Genomic DNA, 14,709 nt, shown 5'->3' with positions numbered 1-14,709 from the left:
CCTCATGACTCACACAAGTTTTTTCTGTCAGGTGAGAGCTATTAATTGCCAATCTCAATACTGGAGAAAGCTGTGTCACCACACAGGTAAAGATATATTTAGTTACCACAAGATAATGCCTGCACTTCTGCCAGTGCAAACAGGCACATGACTGTGCAAAGCACAAGTATGGGCATTTCTTATCAAACAAAACAATTAAAGTGCAGAATTAGAGAAAGGTTTTCAGAGTGCCAAGCAAGCAATTGCCTTAAAGTAACAGCTCACATCAACCTCTGCAAGTTTCAGAACTTCACACTCTTACACTCAAATTTTAATTTAGTGCAAGGTCTCCTCTACATTTCAGGAAACAGATGAGCCACACATTTGCTAATCCAACCATAGAGTCAGTAATTAGAAAACATGTTTAAGGATTTCTGCATCTCACTGAAGCAAGAGCAGTTTTAGCAGGATTTTCCTGCTGTAATTGGCTTCATATCTGAGAAAAACCCTATCTTATCTTAGCTCAGCATGCACATGCCTACACAGAGAGCAGCTGCCCACTAGCTAAAGCAACAGGGTTTCTTAATACTAATATGATGAAGTTTCAACTATGATGTAGGCTGAAAATGTATAATGTGTTTTCAGCAGCAGTCCCTGGCTACCAGGTGACAGAGTATCTCTTGTGAAACCTTCCACCCATCATGTTGCAGATTACATCTTCTCTAAGTAACATTACATGTTACTTTTAAAAATTAAAAGCATAATGCTTCTCATCTAATGCCCCCACAGAATGAGATTCCCAGGTTTGGAGAGCTCAGCATTCCATATGCACCAGGATCTTAGATGGCTGCTGAGTGCCCTGCACAGCCACAGCACTGTACACACCTGGATCAAACAGACACACCGTGAGCCAATTCCCACTGCAGAGGAAGTGGCCTCTACACAAGAAATCCACCAGTGCAGTAAAAACCAGACACTATTTGCAGGAGAGAGTTAGGCTAGGCTTCAATGAAACCAAACTGCTCACAGAAATGCCAAATCACTGCTAAAAGATGCCACTAAAGGCCAGTTCAGAAACCCACAACTCCAACACAATTAACTTCCAAAGGAACTCATGGTGCTGCACTTGTGGCACAGAGCACCCTCCATGATCTGCTGAATACAGGATGTTCAGGGTGAAAACCTGACACTTGCATGGCACCAAACAGCATGTTTCTCTCTGGGAGCTGCCATCCCATTAAAACCTGAATGACTGCCAACATGGAGTCCTTCTGATTGGAATGAATGTGTCCGTCCCTGGGCCCCACCAAACACATTTCTTTAATCAACCACTAAGCAGGAAAACATGTTAACAAACAGGACTTTAAATTCATGACAGTTATGCCTACCCTGGAACATAAAACTACAAGGAAAAACAAATGAGAAACTCACTGAAACACTGGCCACACTTAGCTGTGCTGAATGGCAGTAGGTGTGATTGCCACACACCCTGCACAGCAGCAGGGCTGACTGACATGGAGGTGATAAAGCACTAAGACTGTTCTCCCCATCTTTGTAAAACTGGTAACTTCCATCTCCAAATCAGACTGAGTCAACACAATGGCTAAAAATTCAGAGTGATCCAGGACAAGAGGGGCCAAAGCAATTCCTGGTCAGCTCTCACAGATTGGGTTGTTCTGGGACCTTCCATCAACAGCAGCCTGTTACTCTAAATTACAGGTGACACCTTCACCTATAACCAGTCTAGCCAACTGGGACCAGGAAAAGGGCCCCACTTTGTGAGGGGATGTCAGATACTGCAGCATTACCTGAGCACTGAAGCTTCCATGCAGAAAGGAATCTTGCATACTCCAGCTGAGACTCCTGCCAAGCAGAAGTGCACATCTGCAGCTAACAGATTTCAAGGCTTGGCCTGAATCATGCTCTGCTATTAAATCAGAAGGAATATGAGTGAGCTTGAAATTGGATGGGGAAAATTCTCCAGCCCAAGTCTCATCTTTGAGTCAGGCTTTGGTATCCTGTAATCACATTCAGTATTCAATCATCATCTTAAGATTTAACTATTCCACCTTTGGCATTGCTGTGGGGGAGATTGCTCAGTCATCCAGCTCTACAACAATGAAGTTATCTGGTTTGTGGTTCACTGTGTGCCCAGGCCCCCACTCAGTTGATGCAGAAGGTTTCAGACAGAGGCTGTTCACATCTGAAGATAAACCTGATTAGCCAAATCCTCTCCTGTTTCATCAGCTTACACAGAAGGATGGCAGCATTCATATCTGAACCCGTGGAGTAATTACTTATGCAAAATACTTAGTTTTAGGGAAAACTAATATGTTTAACTGTGGCCAGCTAACCCAGAGATTTTTCTCCAGACAGCTTCAGAAGTCTGACTCTAGAGAGCTGCAGACAGGGACTGCAGTTCCTTCTGTGGGAGAGCACAGCAGCACAAGGGCAACCACTGCTCAGGCTCTGGCTACAGTGGCAGGTCCATCATGCTATGCACACCCTTCCTGGACATCTCCTCCCCATCCACGGGAGGATGATGCATCTTTAAGTTACTGGCCCTCTCTAAGTCTAAGAATGGGAGACAACTAACCCAAACTGTCTTCAGTTTTGAAGGTCTTGCATCTTTTGTGGGCAACACAGTTCCTTTTGCCTCTTGTGAGACCAGCACTAGAGTCTTGGAAAAAATATACCTAACACCTTCCAGAAGAAGCTCCAGCTCATTCTAGTCTCATATTCTGGGCACTAGTAGCTCTTCAAATAGCAATGCCTTAAGGACAAGAGCTGACTGAACCATAGCATGGTTATATTTTATTCATCTACCTCCTTCAGAAAGGAATTCCATCTCTTGGACTGCTGACTGCATGTAGTTAATGAGTGTACACAGTGTTTGGACACTACCAAAGTTCTTGATTAAAGAAGTTTATTCCAATCAGTTGATTTACATTGCTACTAAAGAGGCAGTAAAATGGCAAAGACTTGCAATTCACTGTTGGATTTAATATTCTTCTCCTTCATCTTCTCCATCCATCGAGTCTGTGCCCACTTCTTCATAATCTTTCTCAAGTGCAGCCAAATCTTCCCGAGCCTCTGAGAACTCCCCCTCCTCCATCCCTTCTCCAACATACCAGTGAACAAAGGCACGTTTGGCATACATCAGGTCAAACTTGTGGTCCAGGCGAGCCCAGGCCTCAGCAATGGCTGTGGTATTGCTCAGCATGCAGACTGCCCGCTGGACTTTGGCCAGGTCACCCCCAGGAACCACTGTGGGGGGCTGGTAATTGATGCCAACCTACAGGAGATGTGGAAGAGACCATGAGTTTCCTTGTGGTGCTTGACAATGACAATAATCAAAGTCAGACAAGAGGAGTTGATTAAAACGTGTCACTCACAAAACAGCCCTGCAGGAGAACCTGAATATGCACATCTCAGAATACAAACCAGGTACCTACAGGACAGCTCAGAGCAAACACACTCCACTGTGGGAATATACCAGAGTTTTCCCCACCTAGGCTGAAAGAGAAGACTGTGCAGCACTACTGCCAATCTACATTAGATTGCTTCCCCCATTGGCCCACCCCAATTGTTCATCCCTCATCCCCCCTACAGGCTGCTGCTCTTTGCCCTGCCCTGTGCCCATGGGTCATTGGCCACTGACCCCATAGCTAAGCCTGTGCACAGCCCATGGTCGTGTCTTTGTCCCTGATCCCTTTGGCGTGGTGGATGCCATAAACCTCCACTAGAATACATCGTACAAAGACCCTTCCTGTGCTTCCTCTGCTGAGCCAACTGTGGGGGGGGTGTGTGTGCATGGACTTGAAATGACTGCTCTCATGGCCTTACTCTGAGCAGCTTCCAAAGAAGACGCTTTGAAGAAGGCTGCAGCATTTCTACTGCCCTGCCACACCGCAACAAATGGCGCCCACCACCCATAACAGTGAATGAGAAATCTAAGAAATCACGGTGGAACTGAGACTTGCCTTAAATCCAGTAGGACACCAGTCCACAAACTGGATGGTGCGCTTTGTCTTGATGGCAGCGATGGCGGCGTTGACGTCCTTGGGCACCACGTCCCCGCGGTACAGCATGCAGCACGCCATGTACTTGCCGTGCCGCGGGTCGCACTTCACCATCTGGTTGGAGGGCTCGAAGCAGGCGTTGGTGATCTCGGCCACCGAGAGCTGCTCGTGGTACGCCTTCTCCGCAGAAATGATCGGGGAGTACGTCACCAGAGGGAAGTGGATGCGAGGGTAAGGCACCAGGTTAGTCTGGAACTCGGTAAGATCTACATTTAAGGCACCATCGAACCTAAGGGAAGCAGTAATGGAAGACACTATCTGACCGATGAGGCGATTCAGGTTAGTGTAGGTTGGGCGTTCAATGTCCAGGTTCCTATGGCAAATGTCATAAATGGCCTCATTGTCAACCATGAAGGCACAGTCAGAGTGCTCCAGCGTGGTGTGGGTGGTCAGGATGGAGTTGTAGGGCTCCACAACAGCTGTCGAGACCTGAGGTGCAGGGTAGATGGCGAATTCCAGCTTGGATTTTTTCCCATAGTCAACTGAGAGGCGCTCCATCAGCAGAGAGGTGAAACCAGATCCAGTTCCTCCCCCAAAGCTGTGGAAAATCAGGAAGCCCTGCAAGCCAGTGCACTGATCTGACTAAAAGAAAAAATACAGGTGTTCAAGACATTGTATGCATTAAGAATCCACAATCAAGCTCAAGAAAGACAGCTCTGAATTCTGACACATACCAACTGCTCAAGCTTCAGAAATACAGAATTTATCCACCAAGAGTCAACAAGGTGTCCCAGGAAAAGCAGTATTCTTGGCTGGTTTAAACCCTCTACATATTGCATGGCGACCACTTCAAATCACTAGCTTAAAACTCCTTCTATCCCCAGATCTCAGCTGAGGCCACCATTAACAATGAGCAAGAAAAACAGGAATAGTCAAAGACTTACACACTATCTATCCCTAAACGTTACTTGGTATTCTCTATCCGCACAAAAATGGAGCAATCCCCCATCCCAGAGCTACTGTTGCAATGCTGCACGAGTGCCAAGTGTGTATCTCTGCTCGGGGAAGTGAGCTGTCACAGCTTATTATAGTGCCAGTCCCATTCACTCCACTCAGGAGACAAAACTAGACAGCCCTGTCCTCACAAAGAGGTGCCACATGATGCTCAGCTCCCAGGACTAACAGGGACTGCCAACAGCTTGTACAAAGAAATCATGACTGTTTTTCAGGTCAAAGTAAAGCCTGCTGCAAACTTATCACTGCTTTAATTAGAGACTGTGGCAGTCAAGTGTTGAGAATAATTCCAGTTGTAATCTGCAAAAGGTGAACTTTACACTAAGACTCAGTTAGCATTCCATATCAAAGCACCCGGGTTTTGTGCAATGAGGATTCCTACCTTTGTGACACTGGGCAATGGACATGTTTTTAGCAGCCCTAAATAGGGAATCTGAACCTCCTAAACTGCCCCCTTCATAAGTTTGCCACATGACCGAAGAACTGGAGAAGCTGAAACATCCCAGCTTACTGAGATTTATTCCTTTTCTACTGTTATTACCATAAAACTAATCCAGAAATCATAATAGCAGGAAATGCAAACAATAGTCCAAACCACAGAAGCAAGCACTCTTATTTAAAATTCATTGAAATTGCCACAGCCAGACACCAATCCTTCTGTAGCAGAAACTAGGCAAATCATAATTTTTGGTTCTGACTTTCTAAACATGAAACTATACATGAAGTTTTAGGTGCCTCATCAGCATTTTAGGCCACTTGAAAGCCGTATCTGACAGGAGAAATCCAGCCATTCTCAGCTGGCTAAGAATAAAAGCACTAAGAATAAAAGCAGGCTAAGTCCACTGATTCTCATACCACAAAGAAATTAAAGCACAGTTTATGTATTTGATAACCTCATTTCCAAATCCTGTCAAACAGATGTTTCAGAGCCTCCAGGGAAGAGGAGTCTTACCAGCTTCCTGATGCGCTCTAGAACGAGATCAATGATCTCCTTCCCCACTGTGTAGTGACCTCGAGCATAGTTGTTTGCAGCATCTTCTTTACCAGATATCAGCTGCTCAGGATGAAAGAGCTGACGGTATGTCCCATTCCTAACTTCATCTGGGGAGAGACAAGATACATATTATTATATAATACAGAAATATTTAAAGTAAATTTTCTATATAGACCAGCTTTTTCAAACTTCTAGGGGTGTCCAGAATAATGTATTTAAACCTTTAGAGATAAATTCAAATACCAATCAGTAGGTGCCTTCCTACAGCCTAAATGCTGAATAACTAAGAAAAATTAAGTTATTGCTTAGGAAACTGCTCTATTTTACACCAAAGTTTAGAATTTTGACTTGTCAGAGCAATAAAAAATTGGACTATAGCAGAACCATTTTTCCAGTTTAAGACAACTTAAGGCCCATTTTGCAGCCCAGTAGCTGAAATCCCATATTTCCCCTTCACTTCCCAATACCTCCAGGATTCTGTTTGACCCCAGCTTCTGTAGGCAAGCAGAGCCAACTCTGCTTACATCTCCTTTTCTCTTCACTCTACTTTCTGCCAAAGGTAGAGAAGAGTTCAAAAGGAACAGGAGATGCTCTTAGAGCAATTATCTAAACCCTGAGCTGTAAGCTGTAGCGCACACACAACCCCCAGCAGTTAGACATTTGGAGACTGATTTAGAGCCACTAGTACCCAGAAATATGCACTTACACCCAGGAGGCTAAAGCTCTGTCCTACCAGAAAGGTACAAAGACAGGCAGCAGAGCTTTGTCTCAGGTTTATTTCACACCACTCTTGTGTGCTATTGCAATATTGCATTCTTTAATTTAAGTCAGGTGGACAGCAGAGAGCTTTATTAACTACAGCTGAAGTTGCCTGCTTGCATGTATTCATTAATCTGAAATAGAACAAGCAAGACAAAGAAAAGTAAAACTTTTTAAGACATAAAAATATAGTCAGCATTCAAACCAGTTTAGGCTGAGTAGCTCCCACTCCAGTCTGCAATCCAACAGTCTAAAGTATTTCTAGGACTGCATCAAAATAAAAACAACTTGGAAAAGTTTATCATCTCAAATACCCATGTGTCTAAGACTTCCTACCATACCACTCCACATGACAAGGGACAAATAAAGGTAATAAAATAGAGAACCAAAATAAAACAGTTCTTTATCCTATGCAGACAGAGGTAGCATGAGCCAGGATGGTCCTTGGGAAGTAACAAAACTTGTAGAGTTCAGAGGATCAGTCACTGGACTACAAAAGTGTGCCTGGAACAAAGGGCTTGGGTGAGGGGACTGCTAAACCAGCTGGCCCCTGACGTGCTATCCTTCACGTTTTCAAGTCTAGCTGGGGTAGACTGTTAAAGACACTTGTGTTGGATTCTCAGATGTCACTGCCCTATTTTGTGGTGGAAAGTTTGATGGTATTTTCCTACCACATTCACAGAGGTGGTGCATATCCACCATCCTGCTGCTTTCTGCACAACCAGCACTGATCTGGAAGGACAGAAACCTCTGTGCACACAAGTGGCAGCTGCACAGCTGCTGCATGCACAAAGATGGGTTTTTCCTGAATTCAGTGCATAGGGATTTGCTGCATAAATGGGGAGACTCGTGAGCCCTGCCCAGGAAACTGGTGCAGTAATTTTCACACTAGCCAGGGAGGAATAACAGCTATTTCCCAGAAAGGCACATGATGCAGCCTTTAACAAAAAGCCCTAACTTCGACTATTACCAATCTTGCCCATCTCCCCACAATACACCTGCATCACCAACAAGCACTGGACCACTCACTACTTTTTGGCATTTGTTCCAAGACTCACCAGCTCCTCTGCTCTGTTTTGCCACCTGTCTCATCTCATTTCTGAGCCGTTCCTGGTTGCTCAGAGCCACCACCTGGCCAGTGCAGAGGAGGCAACAGCCACAGGGCTCAAAAAAGCACAAAGCCAGACCTGCAACAGCTCCTGGGAATATCAGTGTATGGCCAAGGGTGCCTGGGCTCATTTCAAAGTTATAGCCCAGCACTCCCACCCTTAAACAGCCACACAGCCTTCTGCTCCCCTGAGCAGTTCATTTGCTGTATTAGCCACAAGAAGGGGTCTGGTGTGTAACACTGAACAGAAGTTACAGAACAGCCATGGTTTGGGTACAGAGGAGTGGCCATAGTCACACATTTCCCCAACTCTGTATTGCAGAAAGATAAAACACAGCAACTGCATAAGCACAGGCAACACAGACCTCTGCTATAACAGCCCCAAGTCACTACTTGAGACAAGATAGCCAAAAACCAGCTCCAGAAGAATTACTTCTGGCACACACTGGTGAGAGGAAAACCAGGATTCCTGACAAAAGGAATGAAGGTCATGTGAAACCAGGAGCGCACACTGAGCTTACAGTGCATCTACTCCCCCAGGATGAAGGACTGGTCAGTAGCTGATGCATGGGATCATACATGAACACCAAGAGCCAGTGCTGCCAGAGCTTGGAACACATTTTCAGGAGTAGACTGTTTCTCAAAGATAAGGCACCAGGAAGCTGAAGTACATGTTCAGAAGTCCCTGAATTTAGGCCAGCTATTGGGACTCATTTCTGCAGGCACTGTTCAGCTTCCACAGATTGCTTTGGGAAACTACAGCAATCATTCCTGTGTACAATAAGGAATCTTCCTAATGATATATATTGTGTTTCTTAAAGAGTTCTACTGACTGCAGCACACATTACGCCATACTGTTCTAAAGGGCTGTAACTGCTCCTTGCATAGCAAAAGCATGAAGCATGTTCATGAGACCCATTTACCTCCACAGCCTGGCAGAAGGTAAAGCTGAAATTCTTGAAAGCTCCACAGAGCACATTTGCCAGTCTCAATGAAAATAAAGCCAAGTATTTTCCATCACTAGGAAGGTGTAGGCAAGCTTCATGCACTAAAAATTTAAAGCCCCAAAGCATTTTTCAGGACTGGAGGAATGGATCCCTTAGCCAAAACCAATAGTCTAAAGTATTTCTGTGGCAATAACATGTGGCAATGTTCTCCAGTGCCTCGCACTGTCACTGTTACCTATGACTGCAGGTTCGAGGTCCACAAAGACAGCACGTGGGACGTGTTTCCCCGCCCCCGTCTCGCTGAAGAAGGTGTTGAAGGAGTCGTCCCCGCCACCGATGCTCTTGTCGCTGGGCATGTTGCCATCGGGCTGGATGCCATGCTCCAGGCAGTAGAGCTCCCAGCAGGCATTGCCGATCTGCAGGCCAGCCTGCCCCACATGGATGGAGATGCACTCGCGCTGCGGGACAGAAGGACAGAACGCATCGCTCAGCACAAACACAACTGCCCTTGTTCAGCAAAGGCTCGCCATGCCCAGGGGGACTGCCAGCCCACAAAGCCATTAAAACATTGGCCTTATTGTCTCGGTGTTGGGGGCATTTGGCACAAAACACAACAGGACACAGAAGCCCTTTTGAGACATTATCAGCTCCACCCAGAAAAAGCCTTTCAGACATTATCATTTTTACAAGCTCATTCCTCTTTGTTATTCTTCAATCAGACAGGAGGATTCTGACCAACTCTTTTAAGTTCTTCAGCCAATTTCTCTCTTCATACCAAACTGAATATTTAAAAAAGCTGATGATCACACCTCTCATTGGCCTAAGTGTCCAGAACAGCAACACCCAGACCCCAGCCACAGAGGCAGCAAAATCCTCCCAGGATCTGGAAGCACTTCTTTTAATGTACACAAAATGAAAACAAACATTCTTTGGCTCTCTTGAGGAAACTTTGTCACTCAGTAGGAAAGGCTTTGCCTAACAAACTCCTTCATAACCCTCCATAAATACAGAACCATCAGGCCTCAAACCCCACTGCTGTACACAAGGTACTGAACTCCTCAATGCCAGATAAAACTACCTCGTGAAAGCCATGTAGAAAATATTTCATAGCAGCAAAATTATCTGTTCCTACCCATTTATGGATTCTCAAGTTCCCTCTGATGTCCAGAGTATAAACCCAGTTTCTTGAATATTGCAGCACAGGGCTTCAAGTGGTAAAAGCCAAACCATAATAGAAACATCTCCAAACTCCTCATCCATCTGCGGCATTTTATATTCAACTTCTAGTTTTGAATGTCAGTAAAGCACATTCTAGAAGAGCCTACATAGACTTCAGTTTAATGTGACTGTTACCCAAAACTATGTTCAGATCCTATGACTGGATGGGACAATTTGGTTCCCTGGAATTTCAGGAAAAGCAGGAGTACTTTCAGGCACAAGTACAGGCCAGGCAGAGAATGGGCAGAGAGCAGCCCTGGGGAGAAGGACATGGGGGTGTTGGGGGATGAGAAGCTCAGCGTGCCCCGGCTCCGTGCTCTGGCAGTGCAGAACCCCCCTGTGCTGGGCTGATCTCCCAGGGGGGCAGCAGGGCAGGGGGGGATTCTGTGCCACCTGCAGAGCTGCCCTGGGCTTCCAGCACAGGAAGGACCTGGAGCTGCTGGAGTGAGCCCAGAGGAGGCCATGGAGCTGCTCTGAGGCCTGGAGCCCCTCCGGGAAAGCTGGTGGTGTTCACCTGGAGAAGGTCCCAGGGAGACTTTAAAGCCCCTTCCAGTGCTTAAAGGGGCTCCGGGAGAGCTGGAGAGGGACTTTGGACAAATAGAAATGGTCTTAAAATGCAGGATGATAAGGTTAGATTAGACATTAGGATGAAACTCTGCCCTGTGAGGGTGGCACAGGCTGCCCAGAGAAGATGTGGCTGCCCCATCCCTGGAAGTGTCCAAGACCAAGTTGGAAGAGGCTTGAAGCAACCTGGTCTGGTGGAACAGATGAAACTGGATGGTCTTCAAGGTCCCTTCCAACACAAACCATTCTGGGATTCTATGACCTGCAACTGCCTAGTCCACATCCATAGTCAATGCAGAAAAGCAGGAGCACAGTCCTTTCAAACTCATTGGGAACCCCATGCAATTAAAATTTGTATTTGTCAAAAAAAAAAAAAAAAAAAAAAAAGAATCACCTGTTCTCAAGCACAGCACTGAGCTGTTTTTAAGCCCCCATCCATCCAAGGTGTATATTCAGGTGTCCAGCACACATCCTCTCTGCAAGCAGCATCACTCAGAGCTGCTGCCACCCTTCTCCTCTCCAAAGCCATTACACCATCACACTCCAGGCTGAGGCACTGAGCTTGGCCAGTGCTGCCATGGCAGAGAACATGCAGCCAATCTGCACAGCGTGAAAGAGGTGACAGGAAAGCCAGCTGCAGTGCCACAGAGACTAGACCATGGCAACGACTCAGGGAACATCCCTTTGGGAGAGCAGGACATCTGAAACTTTTCTGCAGGGATAGGAGAACAACACAGACCACCATGTCAGCCTGGATCCTCACCTGACTGAGGTCCTACCAGCGACCTAAGCCTTGCTAGAAACCCCCAAGCAGCTGGGAAAGGTCACTGAAAGGGTAAGGACTACATCACACCCCAGAGATGGAGGGTGCAAAGAAGAAGGATATGTGGAACAGCTGAGGCCATTGGCTTGGTTAGCCAGGAGAAAAGGGGAGATTTGGTCATGGTCTAGAGCTTCCTCAGGAGAGGAGGCCCTTTGGTGACCAGTGACAGGACCCAAGGGAAGTTTGCCTGGATATGAGGAAACATCCTTCCCCCAGAGGGTGACCAGACAATGGCAGTTGTCACAAGCCCAGGGCTGACAGAACTCAACACTCACAGGCAAAGAGTGGGATTCCTGGGGGTGTCCTGTGCAGGGCCAGGAGCTGGACTCAATGGCCCTCGTGGGTCCCTTCCAACTCTGAATGTACAGCTTGGCAACACAGCCACAGAGCAGGTGCTGCAGGTGCCACATTAAACATGGCATGTTTACTTGGACAAAATACAAAGTTCAACACATTGGGCAATGACTCCCTGCACCAGTACAAACAGCACTAACTGAGAGGGAGCCCTGCTGCAAAGATCCTGGAGGTTCCCACGGAAACCAGCCTGAATGTCCCAGAGGGTGCTCTTGTCCTCAGCAGGGCAAGCCAGGTGCCAGGGAACAAAAGGAGACACGTGGGCAGCACAGGAGAAGGCTCCCTCTGCTCTGCAGGTGGCACCAGGTCAGATTCTCAGAGGCTGCTGCAAGGCTCAGGCTGGTGGTAGGAGAAGCTTCCTTTCCCAGTGGAATGGTGTGGCCCTGGAACAGGTCACTACAGAAGTGGGAGGGGATCTCCATCCTTGGAGCTTTTCAAAACTCGGCTAGACAAGGTCAGTTACAAAGCCTGGCCTGGTGCTACTGCGAGTCCTGCTTTCAGAGTTCTTTCAACTGCTTCCCTACAACTCTGCTAAGGACTTTCATGTTGTATGTGGCTATTCAATGAAGCACAAACCTTTGTCAGACACGAACAGATTCTCTGCCCATTTTGTGCTGCATGGCCTTTTCACAGCACCAAGAATACTGAAGAACAAGGCTCAGATTTTATTCCAAAAGCACCAGCTCCAAGCTGGAATGACAGGCAAGAGAACTGCCACACTCATTACAGCTCATAGGCCTTCACACATCACTGATGAGCTTCAGAATAAGGATTAAATGTATACAGATAGTGGTGGTAAATGTTGTATTCAAGCCACTACAGAATCCTCTTATTTACGTGACACTAAATGCTTAATGCTTTCCCCACACTTATATACATTATTTGCAAGCACACAAAGCTTCAGGCAGAATTTCTCCAGCCCAGTCTCTGTTTCCTTTCCCTGCAGGATGTACTCCAGCTGAAGGGCACTGGCCTATTTTATCACTGTCCTTCCCTCAGTTGCAGTCTCAGCCCCTTGCAGCACTCACTGCAGGGCTGCAGCCCCCCAGCTTCTCCATGGCACTGCTGGATCAGGCTCTAGGTCCTCTACTCTCCCCAGCACGGTGCTCAAGGTCCAGCTGCACCTGTGTGAGGCTGATGGAAAGCCAAGCTTCCTGAGAATGGCTGTGCCAGCTCAGACCAAACTTATTAGCAGACCATATGGAGGAACACTGCTTCCCTGGGATGGGACTCCAAGGAACCTGCATCCTTTGCAGAGACCAGGGGCTGCATTCATACTCTTGATTTGACTTTATTTGAAAACTGTGACAATAAACAGCCCCCAACGGAAGGATAAGAGCAAGAGCCTCAACACATCCCATCAAAACTCTAACTTACAATAATTTTCAGCTCAACAAGTATTTCCCACACATTCACAAGCCTACAGTCTTACTACATTTGTAAATCCATGTAACCTTCTGACAATCTCTTTTCAGAGAAGTAGGAAGACAACACCCCCACGGGGAAGAGCTGAACGCCCATCCCAGCCTCCAGCTGTGCTGCCCAGCTCAGCACCTGAACCCTGTCCTGTGGAACATCCCAGTCCCGTGACACCTTTCAGATTACCCTTCAAGGTTACTCAATTTACCGGCTCATTCTCGCCAGCCAGTCTCACAAAGTCCTTCAGGAGCTCTCCCCATCAGCCCAGCCCCCGCGCTCTCACCCCGGACAGCCGCGGGGCAGGAGCGGGGGAGCGGCACCTCGGCAACACCCAGGGCGGTGGGCCGGGCTCCTCCCTCCCTCCGGCCCCGCGGGTCGCGCACACCGCGCGGAGCTGCCCCGGCCTTACCCGCCGCAGGAACCTGGCGGCTCTGCCGCGCTGTGCAGGCAGGGCGCCCCCGGGCCGCACGGACAGACGGCCCCGGGGGCTGACGGTGCCCGGGACGGAGCTGCAGCCCTTGAGCCGGCCGGGACTGAGGGTCCCGGGGGCCGCCATGTTCTCGGCGAGCCCGCCACCATTTTGGGACGAGACGGCGAGAGCGACAGGGCGCGGGACAAGACACGGCTCGGGACAGCGAGACCCACTGCCCCCCACGGCCCGGCAGGGTCATCCCGCCGCCCATCCCGTCTCCCCCTTTACCGCTGCAGCTCGCAGAGCGGCGCCGGTCTACCCCTGCCCCGCCGGGCCCTCACTCCACTCACCATGGCTCGGGAGCGCCGGCACAGACGCGCAACGTGTCTGGGCAGCACCGCAACAGCGGAGGCTCTTACCGGGCTCTCCTTATATAAAGTGGGGGGCGGGGCGCTCGGCTCCCTGCGCTGTGCTCATTGGCGTGTCGTGCGCTCACCTGTGGATTATTGGATAACAGAAATGTCTGTCACCATCCTGAGCGAACTATTGGCTGATTCGTAACAAAGGGCGGAGAGGGGCGGGGTTTAGTCTTCCCGCCAACGAAGACCGGCATCTTCCTCTTCAGGGTCAGCTTCGGGCCGGGATCTTTGCGTCCTGGGCCGGGGATCTCTCTGTCCGGACCCAGCGGCTGAAGGGTAGGGGCTCACCACTGTCCATCGCCGGGTGTTGGCCAAGGGCTCCGAGCTCAGCCTGGGGAGCCCAGAGTCAGCGGCTGCTGACCTGGGAAGGAGTCCTGAGGGACTGGACCGCTCAGTGGCCTCCCACCCAGGGTGTCAGGGTGAGAGCTCTCCCTGTCCCGGCTCCGCGCACTGAGTCCGGGGAAAGCCACCGCTGAAACACCCGGGCAAAGCTGGAACCAAGGCATGGCACCCCGGGATCTGCTGGGGAACAGCCCGAGAGCCTCACCTCTGCCCGGTGGGCACCCAGAGGCCTCGGTCCTCCTGGTGCTCTGGCTGCTGTCGCTGGGCTGAAAGAGTGGGGTGTGGACAAACCCCTGTCCCAGGAGGCTGGAGGCAGCTCCACTGCGGTGACCAGG

General features: G+C 48.7%; 1 protein-coding gene across 1 annotated transcript; it reads right to left on the bottom strand.

The window, feature by feature from the left end:
* Positions 1-2,888: 2,888 nt before the first annotated feature.
* LOC132338227 (tubulin alpha-8 chain) lies at positions 2,889-14,030 on the bottom strand. The gene is made up of 5 exons (XM_059867534.1): positions 13,964-14,030; positions 9,059-9,281; positions 5,968-6,116; positions 3,963-4,643; positions 2,889-3,274 (listed from the first exon to the last, which is right to left on the bottom strand). Exons 1-5 carry the CDS (start codon positions 13,964-13,966, stop codon positions 2,981-2,983), a joined length of 1,350 nt encoding a protein of 449 aa, XP_059723517.1. The 5' UTR covers positions 13,967-14,030; the 3' UTR covers positions 2,889-2,980.
* Between the last annotated feature and the right edge of the window lie 679 nt (positions 14,031-14,709).

This window comes from Haemorhous mexicanus, chromosome 25 (assembly GCF_027477595.1).
Source record: "Haemorhous mexicanus isolate bHaeMex1 chromosome 25, bHaeMex1.pri, whole genome shotgun sequence".
Classification (NCBI taxonomy): domain Eukaryota; kingdom Metazoa; phylum Chordata; class Aves; order Passeriformes; family Fringillidae; genus Haemorhous; species Haemorhous mexicanus.
The sequence above is the reverse complement of the archived record's forward strand: the minus strand, read 5'-3'. Positions and strand labels throughout refer to the sequence as shown.

Coding starts and splice junctions, on each gene's coding strand:
- LOC132338227 (XM_059867534.1), bottom strand. Junction 4,644..5,967: donor TAGAGCGCATCAGGAAGCTG/GTAAGACTCCTC, acceptor TTTTTCTTTTAG/TCAGATCAGTGCACTGGCTT. Junction 3,275..3,962: donor GGTGTCCTACTGGATTTAAG/GCAAGTCTCAGT, acceptor CATCTCCTGTAG/GTTGGCATCAATTACCAGCC.